At 32.3% G+C, this 26,396-nt stretch overlaps 4 protein-coding genes across 10 annotated transcripts in view; 2 read left to right on the forward strand and 2 right to left on the reverse strand.

The window, feature by feature from the left end:
* Window positions 1-5,745, forward strand: part of LOC130669976 (uncharacterized) — a 36,075-nt gene extending 30,330 nt beyond the window's left edge. Inside the window, exons 3-6 of the mRNA XM_057473147.1 lie at window positions 110-245; window positions 586-719; window positions 4,143-4,371; window positions 5,019-5,745. Of these exons, the coding sequence (XP_057329130.1) occupies window positions 110-245; window positions 586-719; window positions 4,143-4,371; window positions 5,019-5,098 (579 nt within the window). The 3' untranslated portion in view covers window positions 5,099-5,745. The remainder of the gene's footprint in view (window positions 1-109; window positions 246-585; window positions 720-4,142; window positions 4,372-5,018) is intronic.
* Window positions 5,746-7,083: 1,338 nt separating this feature from the next.
* On the reverse strand, window positions 7,084-10,203 carry LOC130669987 (prefoldin subunit 5). Its single transcript, XM_057473158.1, has 2 exons — window positions 9,834-10,203; window positions 7,084-7,434 (listed from the first exon to the last, which is right to left on the reverse strand). The coding sequence occupies exons 1-2, from the start codon at window positions 10,036-10,038 to the stop codon at window positions 7,163-7,165; spliced, it is 477 nt and encodes a 158-aa protein (XP_057329141.1). The 5' UTR covers window positions 10,039-10,203; the 3' UTR covers window positions 7,084-7,162.
* Window positions 10,204-11,441: 1,238 nt separating this feature from the next.
* LOC130671990 (cyclin-dependent kinase 2) lies at window positions 11,442-15,000 on the forward strand. Its single transcript, XM_057476173.1, has 5 exons — window positions 11,442-11,706; window positions 12,357-12,573; window positions 13,431-13,703; window positions 13,778-13,981; window positions 14,827-15,000. Exons 1-5 carry the CDS (start codon window positions 11,591-11,593, stop codon window positions 14,935-14,937), a joined length of 921 nt encoding a protein of 306 aa, XP_057332156.1. The 5' UTR covers window positions 11,442-11,590; the 3' UTR covers window positions 14,938-15,000.
* A 19-nt stretch (window positions 15,001-15,019) lies between these two features.
* On the reverse strand, window positions 15,020-25,903 carry LOC130671947 (nascent polypeptide-associated complex subunit alpha, muscle-specific form). Of its 7 annotated transcripts, XM_057476120.1 has the most exons (9): window positions 24,945-25,395; window positions 21,402-23,121; window positions 21,216-21,256; window positions 21,001-21,148; window positions 20,715-20,923; window positions 20,375-20,560; window positions 18,591-18,635; window positions 18,194-18,361; window positions 16,040-16,612 (listed from the first exon to the last, which is right to left on the reverse strand). In XM_057476120.1, the coding sequence occupies exons 1-9, from the start codon at window positions 24,984-24,986 to the stop codon at window positions 16,538-16,540; spliced, it is 2,634 nt and encodes an 877-aa protein (XP_057332103.1). In that variant the 5' UTR covers window positions 24,987-25,395; the 3' UTR covers window positions 16,040-16,537. The 7 variants fall into 7 exon arrangements, with proteins under 7 accessions (XP_057332095.1, XP_057332088.1, XP_057332081.1 ...); XM_057476112.1 differs by lacking the exons at window positions 16,040-16,612; window positions 18,194-18,361 and adding an exon at window positions 15,020-15,481 and having other exon boundaries at window positions 21,001-21,145; window positions 24,945-25,903; XM_057476105.1 differs by lacking the exons at window positions 16,040-16,612; window positions 18,194-18,361 and adding an exon at window positions 15,020-15,481 and having other exon boundaries at window positions 21,402-23,118; window positions 24,945-25,894.
* Window positions 25,904-26,396: the final 493 nt, after the last annotated feature.

Raw genomic sequence — 26,396 nt, forward strand, 5'->3', positions numbered from 1 at the left:
TTTTATTAACTTTTTATAAATGATTTTAATTTAAAATAAAAAAATTTTCATAACAAAAACCATAATAAAAATAGTAATAATTATATGAACAATAAATAATTGATTACAGAGGACAACAAGTGATGATCATCATGTAACAATAACAAACGTAACGACTGAAATGGAGGGAAGATATCGTTGCGAAGTAACAAACGACATACCGCACTTTCATACGCTATTTAAAAAAGGATACATGCACGTAGTCAGTGAGTAGTAATAAGTAATAAGGAAAAATAATTATAAAAATAAAAAAAATATTTAAGAGAACAATAAAATATAATGTTACTTTAAATTGAGTGTAGAATAGTGTTGAGTTAATATTAAGGGTGTATGAGCGAGAAATCGTTGAATCGTGGACGGTAGACGTTACGCGCCATTTCAGATCCTGTGTAAGGAACAAAGTACCTTCCACTTCCACTTCCACTTTTACTTCTACTACCTTCTACCTTATATTACTTCTACTACTATTACTACTACCGCTACTACCACTGTGTAGTACCTTTTCCCAGAGGAACATTCTCAACAGATGGGGCAATATATTTTCAGGTCTACCTCAAGGTACTCCCGAGGTGCTCGTTGAGAAGCAGAGATACGCGATTGGGGAGACAGTCAAAGCCAACTGCACAACTCCACCCAGTAATCCAGCCACTAATGTCACTTGGACTGTCAACGGAATTCCGGTAATACTTTAGCCTCTTTTATTTCTAATCCCATTACTATAAAAAACTAACAGTAATTAGATCCAAGGGTTTCATTCCCCACGAAAATTACCTCTTAAATATAATTTTATTAATTACTAAGAAGTATACACGATTTAATTAAATTTTTGTAAACTCAATGACTGTTTTAAAAATTTTTACCGTCAAATTGTTGCCGCCAAACTAAAAATTAAATTTAAAAAAACATTTCGCGGCTTTTTTTCAAAAAATTATTTTTGTCAACAAAAAATTAAAAAATTAACACACTAATTTTCTCACAATGGCCAACTTACCCCATTGCTTATTAACACCGTCATCTTTACGGGCACTAAAATTTTCTATCTCTTTCTTGTATCTTTTCCCGGCACCACACAGGCACCGGCATTGCCATCAACTTCTCATCCCATTTAAAAAAAAAGACATTGTTAAACATTTATAACTCATCCAAGTTTATTACATTATCCGCGATGAAATTTAGTAATAACCTAGGAAATATATTAACGTAAATGTTGTCTTGTGTTATGAGCACAAGTATAAGTATGAGAATATTATAGTATTAGTTGTGTTAGCGGCAAGGCGAGCTAGATACTCGCGGTTACATAACAAGATGCCATTTCACGAATTACTAAGCTACTATACCATATATATATACATATATATGTACCTTTATCACCTGCTTCATCTCAAGACTTCCGGTTTCATTTAAAGTTTTATAATCATATAATATCTGTACTTTAGTTATACAGAGGGCCAATGAATAATAATAATAATCAATGAGTTGTTGAGATTAATTTAAAAAAAAAAGTTTACGAGGTGCCGAGAATGAATAAATGTGTGTGTGTGTTGTGTGTAAACGTGTATTTGTACAACTCAATGCACTAGTGAGGTAAGAAACTGTTGCAGGAAGTGACAAGTGTTATGTACCGAGCTGAGGCAGCTATAAAATGAGTGAGGGAAAAACCGTCAGAGAGTATCTCATCATTTAAAACTTAATTAGTTCTTTACACGAGTTGTTAGTTTGTAATAATCTTTAAGGGCCTTTTTTTATTTTAAGACTTAAGACTAGAGAAGACGAGATTTTATAATAAAAAGGTTAAGAAGCGACAGATTTATTTAATTACCCTAGAATTGTTAAGGAATTTTTTAATGTGAGAAGTAGAGAGCTGAGGGTGCCGTCATCGATCAAAACATTTGATACGAGTTTAATTGTCGAGTGGCTAATGAGCTTGCGTGTGGATTTTTTTTAAGGAAAAGGAAAACAGGCATAGGAAGTTAGTGGATTATTTTAGCAGGGGTAAAGAATTTTTAATTTGAATTTAAACCACGAAACATATTTTTTGAAAAATATTTTAGTTTTATTTTAATTATGAATTTATAGCCGGAAATATAATAAAATTTATAAGAACATTTTTTGTAGCTAATTAAAGTCTTTATAAAAAAGGTCCTTAACAATTTTATTGTACTTGGAGTTTTTTGTCATTAATTTCAATTAAAAACGCTAAACTTATTTACGTAGAAAATTTTAATCTAATTGCACACCTCAATCGCGAAAGCGTTGAGTGTGCTTTACTGTCACTTTTTCGCTCTCGGCTCTTTCACTAACTTTAAATCCTCTCTACCTTCTTTATAGTACACCGAAGTTTTTAGAAATATATACCATTTTAAAGAAAATTTACTAAAGAACATTTTTCAAAATAATATTTAGTTGATTCACAAAGAGATTAGTAAAAAAAAATTGATTTAGTCCATAGCCCCCGGTGCATCAATTGTGGTGTTCGGACTCGTCTAAACACAATAACTTTTGAAAAACTCAGATTATCGACTTAATTTACTTAACTTCCCGCTATGAAAATTGAAAATTTCCAAAAAAAACGGCGAGCTATTGGTTTCGGTCCGATTTTCAAAAATGGAGTTCTCATCAGATTTCGACTTTTTGAGGTCCTAAGAAGCTATTCTGACTATTTCCGGATAGACGTCCGTGTATGTGTGTGTGTGTGTGTGTGTGTGTGTGTGTGTGTGTGTGTGTGTGTGTGTGTGTGTGTGGGTGTGTGTGTGTGTGTGTGTGTGTATGTGTGTGTGTGTGTGTGTGTGTGTGTGTGTGTGTGCATGTAAACTCTTCATATCTTTTTAATGAATTGACCGATTGAGATGGTTGAGGCGGCAATCGGAAGAGTTTGTTAGCCATCAACTTCCTTGAGAATTTCAAATTGATCGATTAAATGGACTCTAAGATATAGAAGAAATACAAAAAAAAAATTTTTGTTTCTTTAGTTTTTTTTAAATTTTTCAGAAATGGCTTAATCGATCGATTCCAAAGTCTAATCAGCTCTAAAACTCAATAAAACGCGTCGATTACCACCTCAACCATCTCAATCGGTTTATTCGTTCGAGAGATATCGTTGGCGAAAGAAATGGTGCAAAACGGTTTTTTGCAAATATCTTTGAAATGACTAAACCAATCATTGCGAAAATTTTACCAGTTTTAGAACTCATTAAAACGCGCCGCCTTGAACATCAAAACCGTTCAATTATTTCAAAAGATATCGACGACGAAAAGTAAAAAAAAAACATTTTATGGCATTTTTCCCGGATAAATCGTCATATAATGTAATAAAATTTGTTCAAAATCATAGTAATTCTTTGTTTTCATGTTTTTTTTTCAATCTCCACATAATGTGATGCAACCCGTTCTTTAGTTAAAATCATATTATCAACAAAAAATTAAAAAAACACCGTTTTTAACGTTTTTCTCGGATACTCATTCAAATCCTTATTTTAATCACTTACATTGATTTCTACTTGAACACAATTATTTTATTGAACATAATTGAGAATAAAAATTTAAAAAACGCTTGTTCATTATTTATTTTCGATTCTTAAATTCTCAAATTTTCATATAAAACGTAACTTGTCTGAGCTAAAGAAGCTCATACAAAACAATTGCATTTAAAAGTATTTTTGAGCTCGAAAATGTATTCGCAATAATTTTTCCGAGTTCCTCGAGCTCGAAAACTGTGGGAAATTTTGGGCCTGGTCCGCAGGGCCAACCGATGCCCAAATTTTTTGTTATATTTTTATTGTTGTTATTATTTTTTTTATTTTTTCTCTCCATCAACTACTGGCAACAGCACTAGTGTGGCAGTAGGATTGAAAAAAATGACCGACATCTAAGACAAAAAGGCAGGATATTTAAAAAAAAATTTTAAACTGAAAATAAGAAACAAAAAAATAAATTAATATTTTAAAAGTTGAATAAAAATTCATATTAAAAAAAAAAAAATAATTAATATCATGAAATAATAATAGAAAAAAATTAATGATTAAATATAAAATGCGCGATTGGTGTGTGCACTTTTGGATTTTCCAACATGTTTTAATTTAAAAATTTAAAATTACGTGTTGCAGTTGAATTCAACTTATCAACGCAATATACAACTGAGAAACGACAATCGAACACGAGCATACGCCGAGTTGGATTTTGAGATAACCCAGGACAGCTTCAGTAACGGGAGGCTCCAGATCTCTTGTCATGCAAATGTCTTCCAACTTTACAAGAAAGAGGCGATCGCGCTCGTAGACGAGGAGCGTCCGAGACTGGCATCCGTACTTGGGACCCGAGACTCTCCTCACACCAGTAAGACTCCACTATACTATTCCAATTATAACTTGTAATTATTCAGAATCACAAATTTACAATTTAACATTCAGCATTCAGCCAATGATACTTTTATTAAAAACTCTACTCAACAGTCACAGATATCGTTTCATCATATCAGACCTTTCTTACAGATAATTCAATTTTCTATAAAAAACCTTTCTTATCACTTTTCCTTATCTTCAACTATCTAGCCGCAATTGCCTTTTAAACATATTCAAGTTTACTTTCCAATCAATTTTTTTTCTATCACCATTTCCCAGGTTTCAAATTACAAAATTTCCGCTTAACCGTTAGAGTTACGTAAAAATCACATCAGTACTTTTTTTTACTGTATTAAATTTCCTATAAGAAACTCATAAACAATTTTCTTCCATCTTCAGCGGATTTCTGGCAATTTTAAATTAATCACCTGATAAAATTTTTCTAATCAAATTTAATTTAATTCCTTCCCCTCTAAATCCTACCTAGCGTTTAAATTAACAGAGATACGATAAAATTATATGAGATGAAATTGACAGAGTATTCAATTTGCTACAAAAAAGTATTAAGTGATTTTACTGTATCTCGTAGCAATCAATGGTTATATAGTAAATAATGAATAATCAATATATCTATTATTACAGACGGCGTATCAAAACACACCGCAGAGTGGGTGTTGTGCGTGGTAACAGCCAGTAATTTTGTGCTTCGCGGTCTCAGATAACACCAATGAACATGTACAATTTACATCACCACATTTGACAGATAAACCAGAATGATAACGAGAAACTGGAGCCTAAGTTACAGAAGAAAAAATAAAAATAAATAAACAAGTGATTTAAACTGAAACGCGTGAATCAAATTAATGATAATAAAATATTAATTAATTAACTAATTAATTAATTAAAAATAAAGAAATGAATTTAATAAACAAATGGATGATTGAGTTATTCGTGTAAATAGAATTATTTACAATTAGCGATCTTAATTAATAATTGATTAATTAAAAAAAAAAGAACCGCGGGTGTCGCGGGTCACTTTCACCCCTTGGCGAGTGATTTTGTCTTAATTAAATAATTGTGTTAGATGACCGATTACCCAAAGTATCGATATTTATTATTAATTATACATGTATTATAAAAAAAAAGAAAATAATAATAATTATAATTATATTAATAATAATTGATTAAATGAAAATATATGTAATGGTGTTTTCTATCCTGACACGCGATTATTTTGATACCCGATAAAGTTGATAAAATTTGTAAAATTACCATTATAATAATTATGTAGCTTACAAAATACGTCCTTTAGTCATTATGATTATTATTATTATTATTATTTTTATTGTTATTTTTGTTATTATTATTATTATTATGAATGCTGTTATTGTTTATAAATGTTCATTTGAATATATAAAATAAACTATTGATTCTTCGTTAATGTGTGTCTTATTTTGAATCTTTTTGGGATCAAGGGTTGAAGATTGAAGAAAATTGCTAAAGAATTTTTCATAGAGATTTTAAAGAGCTACAAATAAGGTCCTGAAAAGTTATTTTTCATGACACCAGCATCGAAACTTTTAGTGTCTTTACAGCCAGTCGAAACAAGCTAATTTCAAGCCGATGCTGCAAACAACTGCTAGCGAATTCGTAACTCACAAGCACCATCACACAGCGGGCAGAAACAGACATGCTTCATGTACCTGAAGATCGGAACGTTTTCGCGCAACGAAAAAAAAAAAAAATTGGACCGTAAAAAGTCGATTAGAAGACTAGATTTCTGAAATGTTTCGAATATAGATGCTGGTATGTCAGCCGAAAAGCTTAGGCTAACCCCAACCTCCGGAACTACCCCATAAGCAGTCGAATTACAAAAAATTTTTTCATTATCGTTGCGCGAAGAACGTTCCGACCTTCAGGTAAATTGTGTTTGTTCCTTTGGGAAGAAACATAATTGTTTCTGCCCGGTGTTGGTCTATTTAATGTTCATTCGCAGCCTTATTATTCTCATTTGTTTACTTGTCACTTCAGTTTACTCATTTCATTTTTTAAGTGACAGTTTTAATTAACCAAATAAAATTACTAAAAAATTAGTGAAAATAATATTTTTGTCTTATTTACTATTTAATAAGTGACTGTAAATTATAAATTTCTCATTTTTTAACAGTTCTCCGCATCATCGGCTTGAAATTAACTTGTTTTTTACTAGCTGCTGATACTGAATCTTGAAGTTCCGATGCAGGTAATCATGAAAAATATACTGTGTGACTCAGGATAAAACACGATTTAAGACTGCAGGTGATGTCAGCCCTAGCCTGCAGCTCAGGCAGTCAACTGCACCCTAGTCTGAAATCGTCTTGTTTCATCCCTTGTCACATAATATACTATTGTATAAGTTTTTTTTTTTTTATAGGAAATTAAATTCTCGACGAAAAAGGTTCTTAAGAGTTTTAAAACCTTAGATTCTTGACCTAAATCCTCAGTGAAAAAAAAAAAAAAAAATAGTAGATTACATACCTAGACCAGTAAAATAAGAAAAGTCTCAGACCACATGTAATTGTTGGCCCCAGCGAAGCCTTTACTGGCCAAGGTGCGTATACTCTTTTTCTGCACGACGGAGCCGGAAAGTTGCAACCTCGTTAAAGGCGACGGCCCGAAAGTTGCCACTTTCCAGCCGGAGGACAGAAGAAAAATTAACAACTAACAATTATTTAATTAAATGATTGATTATTTATTGATTAAATATAAAGGCGTAAATCTAGATCAATAAAAATAGAGCAACTAAATTAAGCAGACTCTTTTTGCATCTGTCCTTGAATTTTCATGCCCATGACATCGATGGTGGCATCTCGGATTTTACTTTTCTCCATCCCGAGGACCTGAATTTTTTCCATTTGCTCAGTGACGTAAGCGACACGTCTTGCAAAATAATTTTTAGCATCATCGACATTTTTTTCAACGAAATATCCTGTTCCAATATCGACGAGCACGTTTTCCGTGTCCGATATCCGTCCTGGCACGTACATCGACTCAGTCAGTGGAACCAGAATCTCTTTACCTAACAGACAATTTATTTTTTGAATTAATATTCAAACTAAAATCTCTAGCTAATAAAAGAAACAAAAAAAAAACTCCAAAATTGATTTTTTGATCGGTTTTCAATTAAATATTCTATTCTTTAACTCTGTATACTTAAAAAAAAAATTTTAGAGATTAGTTATTAAATACCAATTTAATATACTTAATGATTGTAGCTAAATAATTTTATTTTTTTTCTAAAATTAAAAAAAAAAAACGAATAAAATAAAATTTAAACTTATTAGAAAATACTGAAGACTTTATTTTTTCTTATTTTTGAATTTCAATTCTAGTTTAAATATTAGAGATATTTATCTATAGATTTGGTACTTGTCATTTTTATCGTAACTTTAATATTTAGCCCAGTAATTGAATAATAACCTCTATAAATTTTTACATAAAGATTTAAGCAGAATTTCCAAAACTAAAATTTAAAAATAAAAGCATGTTCCTGAAGATCAGAACATTTTTTCGTGCATCGAAAAAAAAATTTGGAAAGTATGAAATCTACTTAATGACTAAATTTCTGAAATGTTACGCATGGAGATGCTGGTATATCAGCCAAAAATTTTAGGCCACCCCAAACTTCCGGAAGTGCTCCTTAAGGGGGGAAAGGGAGACCACCCTGAGTCTAAGATACAAAAAAAAGATCATATTTTTGTGATTTTTTTTTTCAAAGTACTTTCGTTAATAAAATTCTTAAAATTTGTGACATTATTAGGCAACATTCCAAGAATATTCTGCTAAATTTTCATAAAAAAATATTAAAAAATGAGCCAGTGGTAGTGGAGAGAACCGAGTCACCTCAAAAAAAGTCTCCATGCGGTAGGCAGGATAACTCATAACTGCCTCATGACTGCCTCATCTGAAATAAAAGATAACTCATGACTGCCTCATCTGAAATAAAAGAACCAAAAAGATTTCTTTAGTACATAAGTTTATTTTGGATTTGAACGAAACAATTTTTTTTTTTTTCCAATAACTACTTATTTTTTAATTAAACAAATGGAAGAATTTTTGGCAAAAATCAGAGTCTTTTGATTGCGCCTTTACCAAAAATTCAAAAATGAATATTTTGTTTATTTTTTCGTTCAAATCTAAGATAAACTTATGCACTAAAGAAATCTTTTTGGATTTTTTATTTCAAATGAGGCCAGTCATGAGTTATCCTCCCTACGGCATGGAGACTGATTTTGAGGTGACTCGGCTCTCCCTACTACCACTGGCTTATTTTTCAATATTTTTTAATAAAAATTTAGCTGAATACTCTTGGAATGATGCTTAATAATGTCACAAATTCTACGAATTTTAATAAAGAAGGTACTCTGAAGAAAAAAACCACAAGAATATGCTCTTTTTTATGAACCTGAAGGTCCCAACGTTGGATGCCAACGAATTTTCAAATTCCTTGAAAGCGGAAAAAAATATTCCTGACAATAAATAAAGGTGCCAGATGGTGTAAAAATTGAAAAAAACTTCCCCTGTATACCGAAGGCCAAGTCCCAACCGCACAAATCAAGGTTTCAAATTTCAAAATCGGAAAAAAATACTCGTACGCTTTCGTTCACTGCGAATAAATTATGAAATGTGTGAGGCACATGTAGAAGCTCAAAAAAAAAATCCCCGTCACCCTCCGTACTCCGGAACCCGGTAAATCCACCCACACAAGTCAATTTTGAAATTTTGATTTTTATCTAAGTCAATATAAGTGTAATAGACTCTCCATAATTTTTTTGCGGTGAACAAAATCTTAGTAGTGTTATTGGAATTTGGAATTTCAAAATTGACTTGTGTGGGTGGATCGACTAGGTTCCGGAGCACGGAGGGTGACGTTGATTTTTTTTTGAGCTTCTATTTATTTATTGTCAGGAATATTTTTTTCCGCTCTCAAGGAATTTGAAAATTCGTTGGCATCCAACGTTGGGACCTTCAGGTTCATTCTTTTTTTTGTATCTCAGACCTTTTTCCTCCCTCAAACAGTTAAATTACATAATTTTTTTTCATTTTCATTGCACGAAAAACGTTTCGATCTTCAGTTACGTATAAAAATCTAGTTAGCCTAAAAAAAATTCACGAAAATTTCATTTAAACTTTTTTATAAGAAATAAAATTCTTTATAAAAAAAGTATATAATCAATTTTATTCGATCTCCCAATTATTCAACCACAAATCTTAGATCTTTAACCCAGTCCTGTTAATAAAAAACAATAATTAAATAATCATAATTATCTACCATGATTAGTAATCAATGTACTTAATAATTAATCCCATATTATAATTATTTTTATATAAATAATTCAAAAACAATAGTTGTTGAGAAAATAAAAATTCTAACCTCAAAACGCGGGAAAAACAAATTATAAAATAAAAAAAATATACCTTTGGCTTCGGGTGTCACTTTATCGAGACAAAAACCCGACTCTTGAAATTTACTCTGAGCTATTTTTAAAGTTTGTAATGAGTCTTGAAAGACATTTAGCTCCTTGTCCAATTGCTGCTTCAATAAGGTTAATTGTTGCAAACTTAATTTAGTCAGATCGATTTGCTGTAGATGAGGAGCTTCAGATGCTGATATCGTCGACATTATACAATATTAACTTAATTGAATTTAATTAAATCAAATTTACTCACTAACAATTAACAATCAGCCAAACTATTGACTATTTACTTGACAGACAGAAGACAGAGCAAGACAATCGTGTAATTGTAAACCTCAATTCTGAATTCTGATTACTGACTATTATTATTGTTATTATTATTATTATTATTATTTTCACCGATAACCATGACCGTAAATAGACAACAACGCGAGTGACGTATGGCATCAATGGTACGTGAAAATTTGACAGCTGCGCCATCTCTTAATTAAGGAGAGAAACTCTTTTCAGTTTGAATTTGAATTCGCGGTAAATTCAAACTGACATTTAATTGCCAATGGTCGCATATTCCGCAATGTGCTGCGAGTAGCTACAGCGTAGCGCATTTCGAAATGCACCCTTATTAATTATTCTTATTACTTGCGTAGTAAATTTAAATATTTTAAAAATAAATTATTAGAAATTGGAGAAAACTAAAAAACGTACGTCAAAATAAAATGGCGGCAGAATATGATAGAAAAAAATTTTTAAAAAACACGCAAGTGTTTGAACAAACCTTGGTGGGGAAATAATATGCAGAAGGGTGTGTCCTAATACTCTTGGAGATTTAATTTAAATTTCTCCAAGTGCATTGCAGCTAAAAAAACATCACTTAACTGCTATTTCCCACCAGACGATGCTAGATGATGTTGCTCAGGAACTTGTAAGTTATCAGCATCAGCAATTCACAATACTTTACACTAGCACTGAACACTCAACACTTAACGACACCACAGACACTTTGCACAATTTAAATTTTACAAACACTGCACTTTTTAATTAAACAATCACTGTGAGGATTAAATTTTATGGATAATTCCGCGAATTAACTGCAATACTGTGTTTCAATTTAAACGTAAAGAAGGATCTGGATTACTACTGCTGTTGTCGATGATACTGACTGCTGCTATTGGACCACCAGTTGATACAAAGCAATCGATTTTGCAATTCATTCTCCCACCCCCACTGTAGCAAAAATTTTAACGTTGAATACAGTGACACACACTAGCGCCATCTTGGCGCGAAATTTCAAAATTGAAATTTAATAATTTTATTAAAATTTATTTGTGTCTATAATTATATTAATTAGACTAAAATGTATACTCGAAATTTTTCATTTTCATCAATAATTTATTATTTATTCTTATTACTTGCGCGGTAAATTTAAATATTCGAAAAATAAGTTGTTAGAAATGGGGGAAAAATTAAAAATCGTGAATAAAAATGAAATGGCGACAGAATATGATGGAAATATTTAAAATATTAATAAAAAAAAACACGCAAGTTTTTCGCGCAAAAATCGTGCTGCTACTACGCTGCACTACGCTACAGCTGCTCCAGCTGCAGCCATAAGCAATCGGTCGCGCATGTGCGTTGCACCAAGGTAGCATTTATTATTATTGTTTGTTGTTAATCAAACTCCGGGTGATCACACTTGGCCAAAATCCACAGTAAAAAATTAACTTAAAATTGAATTTGCTCATCAAAGAATTAAAAGTGATGGACAATTTCCATAAAATTGAAAAAATTGGCGAAGGTACTTATGGAATTGTTTATAAAGCCCGAGATAAAATAACCGGAAAATTGGTGGCATTAAAAAGGATACGACTTGCTACGTAAGTTTTATATTTTTTGTTTGTTTTTATTGTCAACAATTGAAATAATAACAATAAGTAGCTTGATTTTTCAGTTTATTCATCTGATTGTCAATTGTCATAACCTTCTCGTTATAATTAAATTATCAGTTGGTTATCAATGATGATTATTAATTAAAAAACTATTTCAAAGTCAGCACCACATTATTTAGTTCATTTTATTATGCTCTTATCTTAATTTTGTTTTATTTAAATTATTATTTTCCATTAAGATGCTAATAGCTAATAATTGGTGATACTGAAATAAGCTGAGGTCTAATAATTTTTTAATTTTTTTTAAAACGATAAATTTAAAAAAAAATATCCAAAAAAATTGCACCGATAGTTTTCCTAATTCTCTACATGTGCAAATTTTTTTTTCTTTTTTTTTTTTAATTGAAAAAATAGTACATTACACACTGAGGGAAGTAAAGTAAGAAATGTCTCAGATCACATGTAATTGTTGGCCGAGGCGAAGCCGAGGTCAACAAACATGTGATCTGAGACATTTCTTACTTTACTTCCCTCGATGTGTAATATACTATAATTGTCTGCTAACTTCAGGATCATAATAATTGTAGGTCTGTTCATTAATTAATTCATTCATTAATTTAATAATCAATTGACCATAGAGAGACGGAAGGAGTACCCTCAACAGCAATACGTGAAATTTCTCTGCTAAAAGATCTGACACATCCGAATATCGTTCAGCTGTTTGATGTCGTCATTGGTGAGATAAACAAGGACCTTTACTTGGTCTTCGAGTACCTGCAGCAGGATTTAAAAAAATTTTTGGATTCTCTGAAGAATGCAATCATTAATCCGCTGCACTGGAGTATTTTGGTCAAGGTAATTTTCCTTTAATTTCAAGATTTTAATACTTGGATATTAAGGGGGGAAAGAGGTCTGAGATACAAAAAAAAAGGAGCATAGTTTTGTGATTTTTTTTTTCAGAGTACCTCCTTTATTAAAATTCTTAAAATTTGTGACATTATTAGGCAACATTTCAAAAATATTCTGCTAAATTTTCATTAAAAAATATTGAAAAATAAACCAGAGGTAGTGGGGAGAGCCGAGTCCCCTCAAAATCAAAGTCTCTATACCGTAGGCAGGATAACTCATGACTAACTCATCTGAAATAAAAAAACCAAAAAAATTTCTTTGGTGCATAAGTTTATTTTGGATTTGAACGAAGGAATAAACAAAATATTCATTTTTGAAGTTTTGGTAAAGGTGCAATCAAAAAACCCTGATTTTTGCTAAAAATTCTTCTTTTTGCTTAATCAAAAAATAAGAAGTTATTGAAAAAAAAAATCCTTCGTTCATATCCAAGATAAACTTCTGTACTAAAGAAATTTTTTTGGTTTTTTAATTTCAGATGAGGCAGTCATGAGTTATCCTGCCTACGGCATGGAAACTTTTTTTTTGAAGTGACTCGGCTCTCCCCACTACCACTGGCTTATTTTTTAATTTTTTTAATGAAAATTTAGCAGAATATTTTTGGAATGATGCTTAATAATGTCACAAATTTTAAGAATTTTTGTAACGAAGGTACTCTGAAAAAAAAATCACAAAAATATCCTCTTTCTTTTTGTATCTCAGACCCCTTTTCCCCTAAAACTATTCATACTAAAAGGAAGTATTTTTTTTTTTGTATTTTATTATACAATCATAAATTATATTCTTATAATGAATAATTATTTCAGAGTTATTTACACCAGCTATTAAAAGCTATAGCCTTTTGTCACAATCATCTGATCCTGCATCGAGATTTAAAGCCACAAAATTTATTAATTGATCACGAGGGTCACATAAAATTAGCAGACTTTGGTCTAGCCCGTTCATTTGGTCTTCCAATGCGTATGTACACCCACGAGGTCGTTACTTTGTGGTACCGAGCACCTGAAATATTACTTGGCACCAAATTGTACTCGTACGCCGTCGACATTTGGAGTCTCGGTTGTATTTTTGCTGAAATGGTAATTGTTTATTTTAAATTAATTACTTGCCATCTTACTTCATTTATTTAATAAGCAATGTGTTTATTATTTAGGCCACAAGGAGAGCATTGTTTCCAGGTGACTCGGAAATAGACCAATTGTTTAAAATATTCCGCACCCTCGGTACTCCTGACGAAACAATCTGGCCCGGCGTATCTCAGTTACCTGACTACAAGTCAATGTTTCCCCAGTGGGATCCACGGGATCTCGATGAAGTTGTACCCAATTTTGATGATGATGCTAAAGATATATTTATGGTAATTAATTATAATTTATAACTAATTTAATTTAATTAGCAATGCCAGCTATCGTTATCTTAGTCAAACAAGTTTGAAAAAAATATCATTTCAAGGCTCAAAGTATCTACTAATCAATACATCGTCAGTTAAAAATTCAAATAATTTTTTAAAAATTAATTTTCAAGTAAAAAATTTCAATTGTTTCCCGGCTTATCAAATTTCAGAGCATAAATCCCGGTGGTAATTGAAAACATTCATAACTCGCTAATGAATGATTGTACAAACTTTAAAAACTATTTCATGAGTTAGAAAATTTTCTGATCTTTCTAATACTGTCAGTCAATTTGACCCAATATTATTAACTTCCCGCTATGAAAGGTGAAAATTTTCAAAAGAGGGAAGTTGTTGTAAACAAATTTTTGTCGTACAATATCTTCAGAACGAAGAAACCGATTTAATTGTAATTGGCGACAATCGAAAGGGCTCATCAAAACTTAGATCTAATAAGCGTTTGAAGTCCATCGGTTGAGTCGTTTACAAGTGACAATAATTTTTTTTTTATGAGTGGGAATGTAGCAGACATCAGACAAATTTGAAATTATTAATAAATCGAGTAAATAATTAATAAAATAAAATAAAGCTCGAAAACCGCGGGAATGAATATAAAAAATTTATGAATTTTTTCCGTCACCGTTTTGCCCGATAAGTCTTGTAAATAATTTTTTTTATAAATATTTAAAGTCTCATATTAATCTCGATACTTTAAGCTTTGAATAGATATTTTTTTTTTATTTCCACATGATGACATGATCATTTGGATCTCCGAAGCTATTTAATAACAAATAACTTATTTTTAATTACAGAAATTATTGACCTACGACCCAAGTAAGAGGGTAACGGCAATGAATGCACTGAATCATCAATTTTTCAGGGATGTTAAGTTGATAAGTCCGAATTTAGTCAAGAGAGACTGACCTTTATCTGTTATATCGTATGTTTTTATTATTTTCTTTTTCTATAAACAATTTTATATTCAATTTGTTGTGCATCCATTCATTATTTATCTAATATACCTAATATTAAGTGTCAAATAATAATAATTTAAGTAAGTTGAGGGCGATTAGAAAGAGTTTGAGGTTCCAATCTGGGTAGTTTGATCGATTCTCGATGCCCAGGAAGAACATCTGGTAAAGTGTGAGCTAGTGAAGGCAAATGGAAAGTTGGAGACGACTTCCGTGAAGTGTAAGACTCGGTGGATAAATGGAGGCTTGGTGGCCGTGGCTTCGGCGACTTGGTTATCTTACGCGGCGATGGAGTATTTTGACTTGTTGGTTTCGATAGGGTGGCTGTCAGGGCCCGGATGCTGGGACTCGAAGCCTCGGTGGGTGTCGATGGCTGTGTCTTTGGTGTTTCTGGTGACTTAGCTGTCAGACTCGTTCTTAAAGCTTGTGGTGTCACTGGGGATATTGATGGTCTGAGTCGCGTTGGTGTTGATGGCGGTGGATTTGGATCTTTTTCCTTGGAGAAATATTTATTTATGTATTCATCAATCGACAAGTAGTATTTAGAATTTTCATGAAAAAAAATTAATCAGGAAAGTAAATATTTTATTTTGAACTCGGTAAGTATTCAGTCGTTTTTTCAAATTTTATATATCTTCAAACTGAAAAAAAATATATATATATTTGAAGCTTCTTTATCCGTGGGAGTGATAAAAACCGTGCGCCCATCTAAAGCTTACTCAAAAATAGCTTAAAAAAATATATCAAGGAGCAAGGATAGGTGCAACTAAATAAAGTGCGAGTACAATTTAAAAACAAAAATATTATTTCTACGTATTTTTTTTCTTTATCTTCTCAAGATACAATAAATCTCTTTTAATTAAATTCAAATATTTAAAATTTTCAAATAGCATACAGTCGTAATATTTATATTATTAATTATAATTATATTTAATATATAATATATGATAATTATAATTTATAATAATCAATAATTATTAGTCTTTATTAATCGCAGCAACGATTTTTTAAAATTACAATTACAATTAAAAATGTATACTTTTATTCATTATTATTATTATTATTATTAAAATTATCATTATTATTTTATTATCAAGCGATACAAGTGATATCTAACTGTGTATATATTTATTACAATTATTACATAGTGTTTAGATGTGACGACAAATTATAAATTCCTATATACATGACAAAAATTTCATTCAAATATTTTTATAACAGTATATTTATTTATATATATATTTTTTTAATTGATTTTTTTTTATCTAAAAAAAATTAACAAGCAATAATTATTATTATATCGAAATATTTTCCTCGGCAATTAGTGCGTTAGATGACTTGATGGCAATGATTTTGTAAAATAAGCGCGTAATAGCGCGGCAGGTTCGTCTGAATGATGTTAATTATTTTTAATTTGTTTATTTATTTTTTTTGTATAAATTTAGTCGCTTAACGTCTTGTTTTGATTTGATGATGAGTTTATATATTTATGTAATTAAGTAAATTATTAATGCGTGAATGAAAAGTGTCGCAAGTGGTCTAAATAAAAGCTCTAGTATTCCTGGTTGAGATTCTCGTCCGAGGTGGGTAGCCCATTTTTCCCATCGCTGATTGATGGCACGGGACTCTGTGACATACAACACAATTGTTTTTTTTTCTTTTTTTTTTTTTTTTTCTAGACCTTCTCGCCAGCCAATAGAGTGTAATTAGCGTGCAATGTGAGCAGATTTTTTAAAATTTAAATGTTAAATAGAAATAGTTTTTTTTGTGATAGAAAAATTAAAACTTTTGTTGATGGGATGATTTAAATTTTATAAACATTTTTAAACAGACCCTCCCTCTCCCCCACTTTTTAAATTAAATCTGATGATCTTGAACTCTTATCACCGTAATTAAATTGTATTTATTAAAGAGGGAAAGAGGTCTGAGATACAAAAAAAGAGAATATTTTTGTGATTTTTTTTTTCAGAGTACCTTCGTTGTTAAAATTCTTAAAATTTGTGACATTATTGAGCATCGTTTCAAGAGTATTCTGCTAAATTTTCATGAAAAAATATTAAAAAATAAGCCAGCGGCTGAGGCAGCCGTTCGGCACACGCGTGGCTCGGGCGATCACCGAAGTTAAGTAGCATTGAGCATGGCCACTACTTGGCTGGGTGACCGTTTAGCCACGCGTTGGGTTCGAACGAAGGTCTCTATCCGTTAGGCGCGGGATGAAGATCCAGTGATCGGTAAAATGGGAATTTTATCGACCACTGGAGCTTCACCCAAACCGAACTGTACTGGCAATGGTTTTCTCTGTGGTTTTCCTTGCCCCTATACCCCCACAGCCAAGGTGGAGGATAGGGTATCACCGTAATGGTACAGTACAGTATAAGCACAAGTCGGGCCACAGCCGCACAATGAAAAGCAGATAAAGAAAGGAAGCAGTTGCGATGTAAAGGCAAAAAGTGTAAAAGGTCGTACATGCGGCTATACACTGGAACAATTATTCATTCATATTAAAAAATAAGCCAGTGGTAGTGGGGAGAGCCGAGTCACCTCAAAAAAAAATTCACCATGCCGGAGGCAGGATAACTCATGACTCCTTCATCTGAAGTCCAATAGTAAAAAAGATTTCTTTAGTGCATAAGTTTATTTTATATTTGAACGAATGTTTTTTTTTTCGATAACTAATTATTTTTTAATTAAACAAAAGGAAGAATTTTTGGCACAAATCAGAGTTTTTTGATTGCACCTTTACCAAAAATTCAAAAATGAATATTTGATTTATTCCTTCGTTCAAATCCAAGATAAACTTATGTACTAAAGAAATCTTTCGGTTTTTTTATTTCATATGAAGCAGTCATGAGTTATCCTGCCTACCGCATGGAGACTTTTTTTTTGAGGTGACTCGGCTCTCCCCACTGCCACTGGTTTTATCTTTCTGGTTTATCTTTCAATATTTTTTTATGAAAATTTAGCAGAATATTCTTAGAATGATGCTTAATAATGTCAGAAATTTTGAGAATTTTAGTAAAGAAGGTACTCTGAAAAAAATATGCTCTTTATTTTGTCTCAGACTCCTTCCCCGCTTGAGTTCAATACGATTATGACAGTTCAAGATCGTTCAATATTTCAAATAGAGTGGGGGAGTGGGCAAGAGGTATTTTTTTAAAATACTCTAATTCAAAATTTGTTTTTTTTAAGGTTCAGGTGTTTTTTTTACCTGAGTACCACTACCGTTGACACTTTGTGCATTTGAAGAACCCCCCATTTGTCGTAAATAATCTTTGTCATCGAAGATTTTCTTATCACCACCTCCTGGTTTGTGTTTCATATTATCCTTCGAGCCAACTTTGCTCTCAGCTTTGATATCAATCTTCTGCGTCTCGATCTATCATTTAATTATCAACATTTTCTATTTAAATATCATCCCCATCAGTAGTAAGTAAAAAATTTATAGTGATAAAGATAAAGTTATTAATGAATAGATAAATTGGCTAGTCGGTAAAAAAAGTAACTCATGCAAAAAGTGAAAGCAAGCACTAAATCAAGAAGGTCACGTGCATTTTTATAATTTAAATAGAGACGGTGATGCCTAATTATAGTAGCATCCGACTTACGTTGTCCGACATTTCCTGGGGAGTCTTGGGCGTTGTTGCACCCGACTGAGTGTGATAAAAAATAAATAATGATCATGACAATGTTTAATTAACATGCTTATTAATTTACTGAAACTTAAACTCATTTCAAATTTCTATCTACAATATTAAAATTTTAAGTAACAAATAAAAATTATCGCTCTCTTGTTATCTATTATTTTTTTTTTTTTTTTTTTAGTATCGACAACAAAAATAAATTTACTAGGGCGCGAAAATGTCATTCCACATGCAGAGTTTTGCTCTCCTACGCGTCTATTTCCAAACACTCAATACATGTAATGACACTAATTAGGAGAGAGCGAGATAGAGAGACCTTGTTAACGCTGCGTCACAAAAAATAAGTACTAGAGCGGTCGATTTTCTCTCAATACTTCAAGTCACGCAATTATTTTTTGCCATAAAAAATTATTTATCGACCACTCGGAATTTATAGTTCAAGAAAACCGCTTCATTTATTTTCGAATACTTTTTTTTTCATAATTTATGCTGTAGAAAAATTATTTATATGGGGGAGCATGAGATCGCCCCGGTTACCCAAATTTGGAAAAGTTTATCACATAATAGATTTTGAATTTAATTTAATTTTATACTTTCCTTCAATTAGAAGTAATTAATCAGCCTTAGCGTTAAAAATAAATTATTTATTTAAAATAATTAATAAATGAAAAATTGATCTATATTTGATCTTAAAATCAAAGACATTATCATAAGGTTTTTTATATATTTTACAAGTAGAAAAGAGTTTATCATTGATATGAATATAATCTACAGACATTTTTTAATCCATTTTAATTAATATGAAAATATAATTATCAATCCTTTTTTTTTAAATTCAGTTAATTTTCTCAAAAATTAGTTGGGGTCGTACCGGTCAAAGTTATGGGGTCACAACGGTCAATTCATTCACTTATTTTTTTGCGAACAATTCGTGTGTTTGTTTAATACAAACATTAACCAATATCTTATTTAATAAGTAATTAATTAATTAAGTTAAGCTTTTTTAAAATTCAAGCTAAAAATTTTTTTATTAATCATGGGGATTTTCTTCTATAACATCGTAACATTTTGGTTACAATATTAATGAACAAATAACTAAATTATAGATGCCTAGTTAAATGTCGTTAATTATTAATTTTACATTTTTTTTCTTACTTCTTAAGTATCAGTTGACAAAATAAAATTTTAATTTCATGAAATTGTAGCAATACGACTTTGGATTCTTCAGTTTTAATTTAAAATTAATAGTGACTGGTATGACCCTCCGAATGACCGAGGTGTCCCGACACGTTGGGTCACCCCAGTAAAACTTGCTTTTTTTTTTTAGTTTATCAAATATTTCTATTTACTTTTATACTTTCATTTTTAAGTATGAGTCTTTGGTTCCTCTAGATTTCATAGAATAAGATAACGTCCGTTTTATGATCTAATAAGGACAATTCGAAAAATTTTGAAGGTTTATTTCTTAGGTGATCGAGGCGATCCCACGCTCCCTTAATTTAATTTTTAATATTTTTTTTTCGCGGTTACAAAGTTAATACTGCGTAATTTCCGCTATTTTGCTGTCAATGTAAATTTTCAGACAATTCGATAATTTCTCATACTCAAATAATTAATTATGAAAAAAATCAGCGGTTTCTTGATACAAAAAAGTCATGCCATTCTAATGACGACGAAAAAATTTAATTTTGTACAAAAAAATTAAAAACATGACAATTTTTTTTTTTTTTTTAAATGTAATTTTATACCTTTACAGTTCCTCCGCCGGGTGTGTGCTTAGCATTATCTTTAGATCCAACTTTAGGTTTAGCCTTGTCTTTAAAATCGAGTTTAATAGTTTCTATTTTTTTATCACCGCCGCCGGGTTTGTAAGTCGCGTTATCAAGAGATCCGACTTTGGGTTTAGCATTCCATTGTAGTTTTACTTGAGTTATCTGTAATAAAGTTAAAAAAATATATATAGAATAATCTTATCAACGGTAATACACTTAGCGGTAACATAATTATTTTTATAGAACAAAAAAACGATAATATTTATACCAATAAAATATAAATTCATTCCGATGGAAATGAATTGTCGCAAAATACCTTTTTGTCGCCGCCACTGGGTGTGTATTTGTCGTTTTTAGCAGCGATTTTTGGTTGGGCGTTACTAAAATCAAGTTTTCTGTTTTCAATTTTTATTTTACCACCTCCTGGTTTGTAACTCGCGTTCTCCAGGGATCCTATTTTTGAACGAACTGTTTTAAGATTTGGTGACGGGGCTGCGCCTACTTGAACTTTGTTCATCGGCAATTCTGTTTAAAGAAGAATACCAATACCTGAGGTGATTTATAGTTTTGATACCAAAAGTTTAGAGTAAAATATTAAATACTTTTTTTATCAGTTGACGGAGGACCAGCCTCTGGAGTTCTTGGTAATGATTTAATAGATTTGCTTGGAGATTTGATGGGTGATCCGACTGTTTTAGGTTTTGACGGTTTTTTTGTTGGCGAAACAGCTACGCCGTTTGTCGTTGGCTGCTACAAGAAAAAGACAATTTGTAATAAATAATTAAATAAATCATACAGTTTACTCTGAAGCTCTTACTTCATTTCCTGTAGCTTTACTTGTTCCATTTTCATTGGCTTCTAAAAAAAATGAATAAACAATTATTAGAATAAATTATCGTAAAAACAGGATTTGAAATAACGAAAAGCATTTCCACAGACATTGAACAATAAATAATTTTACGAGCCAACTAAAACAAAAACAAAATAATTTTCTAAGTTGAACCTGATTTAATAGATCGCCCAGAAGTTGACCGTTTCATAGATTTGGGGGTGTCAAGTGGACACTGCGGCGGTTCGGGCTTATCAATTACCGCAGGAGTCCCAATTCTCGTAAATTTTACTTGGTCACTTGCAGACTCCTGGATTGTGTCATCAGCGAAAGTAGTTTTCTTTTTGTCCTCTTTGGGAGTCCCGGGAGTTTTGGGTGAAATTGGAGGCTTAGGGGATGCAGTCCCTGGAGTTGCTGGGATTGAAGGTGTTGCGATTGGAGATGAGGGAACAGGAGTCACTGGCGCTGGAGACCCAGACTTGGAAGGGGGAGCTAGAGTTGGTGATGGAAGAGGTGAAGTTTTAGGCAATGGAGATATCGCTTTTGGTGATGGAGATTCAGGAGCTGGGGTCGGAGATGGTGATTTGGGAGTCAGTGATCTAGGTTTCCCGTTATCGAATCCCTTGATGTCAGGACTAGGCGTCATTGATCTAGATCCCGGTTCTAGTAAATTTACTGATTTGGTAGGAGATTTAACTGATCTAGAACTTGATGATCTTGATTGATCTTCTTGATCATTTTTTAAATCTTCTATTGAAGCAGCAGTCTTTGGACTAGGACTTGGTACCGGTGTAGCCACTTTTGGACTAGGACTTGGTATCGGTGTAGCTGCTTTTGGACTAGTTGGTACCGGTGTAACTGCTTTTGGACTAGGAGTTGGTACCGGTGTAGCTGCTTTTGAACTGAGGACTGGTTCTGGTGTTACAGCTTTTGGACTAGGACTTGGTACTGGTGTTGCAACTTTCGGACTAGGACTCTGCATTGGTGTTGCAACTTTTGGACTAGGACTTGGTACTGGTGTTGCAACTTTTGGACTAGGAATTGGTACTGGTGTCTCAGCTTTTGGACTGAAAGATGGTTCTGGTGTTGCAGCTTTTGGACTAGGACTTGGTACTGGTGTTGCAACTTTTGGACTAGGAATTGGTACTGGTGTTTCAGCTTTTAGACTGAAAGATGGTTCTGGTGTTATAGCTTTTGGACTAGGACTTGGTACTGGTGTTGCAACTTTTGGACTAGGGATTGGTGATGGAGTAGCAGCTTTTGGACTTGGAGTTGGTACGGGAGTCATTGGTTTTGGACTAGGACTAAGACTTTCAGCCTTTGAAGACATTTGAATCTGTTCAGGTTCATTGTTCGTTGTAGAACTTATCACTTCTTTTTCATCCATGACAACATCATCGTCATCATCTTCTTCGTCCCCGTCACGTGAAACTGGTCTCTTATTTTTATCATCTTCCATTTTGTCTAGTCGTAGATCTCGCGGTGTCCTTAAGCTTTCATTGTTGGTAACTATTCGTGGAGGAAAACGTAATTGTGAGTTGGTGGCTTCCAGAGGAGGCCTAGGTCTTATTTGATTCTGAGGATTGAAAGGCAATCGTTGATTTGGAAATGGAGAACGGATTCCTGGAGATCCCGGATGAGGAAATCGTCCTGGACTTTGAAGACCTTGTGGAGGACGTGGAAAGTTACCGGGAGGAGTTCCTGGGCTTTGAAGCCGCTGAGGAAATTGTGGACGCGGTGGTGGAAACTGTGGAGAACCGCTTGGTGATAGGGAAGTACGACTGTCGAGTCTGTGAAGATTTGGCGGAGGTTGCCCGCTTAAACGACCAGTTTCGTTTATTGGGTACCTTGGCGATAGTGGAGCTGGTCTCTGTTGATTTTGGTTAAGTTGCTGCTAGAAAATTATTTTTTTTTTATATTTTTGTTATTTATAATTCTAACGCGAAGAAATTTGAATAATGTCATTTTGAAGCTCGAAATGTCTACTTTTCATCATCGCATTAGTTTGTAACCCAAACAAATTTTTTTGAAACTCACTTTCAAAAAATGAACTAAAAAAAAGTTATTTCCATAAATTAAAACTATCTTTAATGCTCTATATTTATCACAAAAAAATTTTTAGATGAATTTTGATAAGTTTATCCTGAATCTGATTCTTGCAACATTAATTTACAATTTTTTTTTTATTTTTATCTCAATTAGTTAAGGGGAACCACTAGTGTGACCGCCTGAAAAAACGATGATTTTTGGGAATTTTATTAAAGAAAACTGCTGTATGGAATATTTTAATGTTTTAAGGATATATTTGTGGCTATATAATGAATACAAGATCAAATTTTTGAACAAAAAAATTCAAAATTCACTGAGTTATTCACAATCTCCCAACGTTAAAAAAAAGTTCTTCCACTGCTGCAGTGATAGCGACCTTCACAGTGCATGAAATAAAAAAAAACCAAAAAGTTTAATAAACTAGAAGGTATTTCCCGTACCATGACCCTTGGGCCAAGAAAAAAATTAAAATTTAACAAAATGGCAGAGTTTTTACAAAAAATTTCAAATTTCGCGCGAAAGTTTGATGATTTTTGGCCTGCCAAAATTACTTTTTTGATTCGATCGAAAAACTGAAGGTTCATGGTACGTAGAAACATATATAAAAGAAACTGAAATTCAAATCAAATCGATCGGATGATTTCTTCGAGTTATAGATGCAGCAATTTTTAAAAATGTATTTTCGAGAACCGATAAGCGGCTGCTCTTCAGATGACTGTAACTCAAAAAAACTATTCGAGACATGCACTAGAAATTGTAGTATATTATTTTGCAAGGTACAGTCTATCGAAATATGCAAAAAAATAAAAGAAATAAATTGATTTTTCGAAATTTCACACTAGTGATCCCCCTTAACTTGTTATAGAATTTTGACATTCAATGTCAAAGTTAAGATGCTGGCTCATACTTCAAATTATTGCAACTCGTTAACAAAAAATCATAGGAACTGGGCCTTGAGAGCAAATTCCCTGATCTTTGCATTGTCATCAGCCAAAATGACTCAAAATTTTCTCTAGAAACTCCCGGCTCAAAATTCATATCCAAATTTTTTTTCCAAGTTCTTTTTGCCCCACAAGTCATTCAAATAATTTTGTCGATCTAAAATTTAGTCAGCTGAATCTATAATCTTCAAGCGTAAATTGGACATTTTTCAAATTTCTACAAAAACCCGGAGTGAATTCGGAGTGATCACGGATTTTATTTAAATCCGAATTCACTCCATCGCTCGAAGTTTTGGAGTTTTTTTAAACAAATCACTCCGCATACGGAGTAAGTAGGGAGTTTGTCGTCCAGCGGAGTGATTTTGGAGTGATTTGGATTTTATTTAAATCCGCATTGACTGCGAGGGAATCAAATAAATAAACAGTCATCCACTCTGCAAATTTTTTACAGCTTATACGTCAATTTAAACCAAAGTTATAGTGATTTAAATTAAATAATCGAGCTATTGAAATATTACCACCGATTCCTAAACCCACTGAGCTTTCCCAAACAATTATTATTGAAATTAAAATGATTTACACAGAACCACTCGAGTATAAAAGACATAGTAAGCATCGATTGGTTATCGTGAAAGCGGTGCCTGACACGATTCCATTTATAATAAATTCCTCTTAACATCCTGATCCCTTAAACCGCCTTTTGGTATTAAAACAATTAAAATCTTACCGATACACCTCTGCCTGCTTGGTCATCAGGCCTCGGCTCCATAATTACTCACTCACTCAACAATCGCCTAATATCGAACAAAAATATTTTCTTGACCTCTGATTTCACCTGGTCGGCATTTACCTGTTGTATACCAAACTATTAGCTCCGAAAATTACATATATATGTATATGTTATCTCGTAATCATAATATATAAATAAAGGTGTCGATTCGAGTGTGCGTGATTATTTTTACTCATTACTCCAACTTTAATTATTGATGAAACTAATTAAAGCTCTGCTATATATAAAAATATTGTAAACAAGATGGTTGCTCAGGACGACGTGTGATGGGAAAACTAATCACGGAATGCACGCAGGGCACCTTCGTCATATGTGTAGATAGTGCCACTCATACATTTAGTTTACTGCCGTGATTACCCTCTACACTAATGTTTTATGAATAATTAAATTTATTGCTTGTGAGAACCAGCTGAAATAAAAATAATACTAAATAGGAATTGGGTACAGTTGAATGGAATAGAAAAAAAAAACAAGTTAAATTTGACCTGAATGATTATTGGGTCTCGATTTTTATTGTACCGATAAAAACAAACGAATCGGCATAGTCACGAATATACAAGCTGTTCGTGTTGGCTGAGTTGGAATCGGTCTGGGTTAGACGGCTTTAAATCGGCTAGGGAGAAATGAAAACGATGGGGAGGGTGGTGGTGACTGTAAAGGCACGTATGTAAACTGCCGGAGACACGCGATACGAGCTAACTTATTTTATCCGTATGGAGTTTTAATGTACATAGTACATAATGCATAGTACATAGGCTATGACTATGACTATGACTATGAGCTTTCAGGATGATTTACTTGTAACAAACTAAGTGAAGGAAAATTAGCCTTGACTTGATACGTCGATTTCTAATTTCGTGTTTGGTATAAATAAATATCTTTATTTATCACTAGCCAGTATCGATATATTTTAGCTTTGTTGAACCTTTGTTTCTTGGGGGATAGTTCGTCATACAAGCTAAAGGTCTAGGATATATAGTTTTTTTTCAGCACGAATAATAACAGTCACAAGAGATCCATGAGCCCTCACAATGTAAAAATTCTGAGTCCACGGTGTGTTGTGAAAATTTTCAACACTGCGTGTGTGACAGTTACAAAACGCACGGTGGTAAATTTGTAGTAAATTAGAACGATCACACCGTCAACGGTGCAAATTTTACTTTGATAGACATAAAATGAAAAATAAATTAATAAAAACAAATTCTCAGAATTTTTAATTTATCAACTTCAAACTTTAAAATACCTTACGAAGTTGACAGTGAAATTGTTTCGGTGCGGAACATCAAGCGGTGTACATTTAACATGGTATGAGTTATCTTTTACGGCGTTCGGTGTAATTAGCTTAACACTCGTACACTGTCCGATCATATGATGTGGAGTTCAAAATGA

Source organism: Microplitis mediator, chromosome 1 (genome assembly GCF_029852145.1).
Source record: "Microplitis mediator isolate UGA2020A chromosome 1, iyMicMedi2.1, whole genome shotgun sequence".
Lineage (NCBI taxonomy): Eukaryota > Metazoa > Arthropoda > Insecta > Hymenoptera > Braconidae > Microplitis > Microplitis mediator.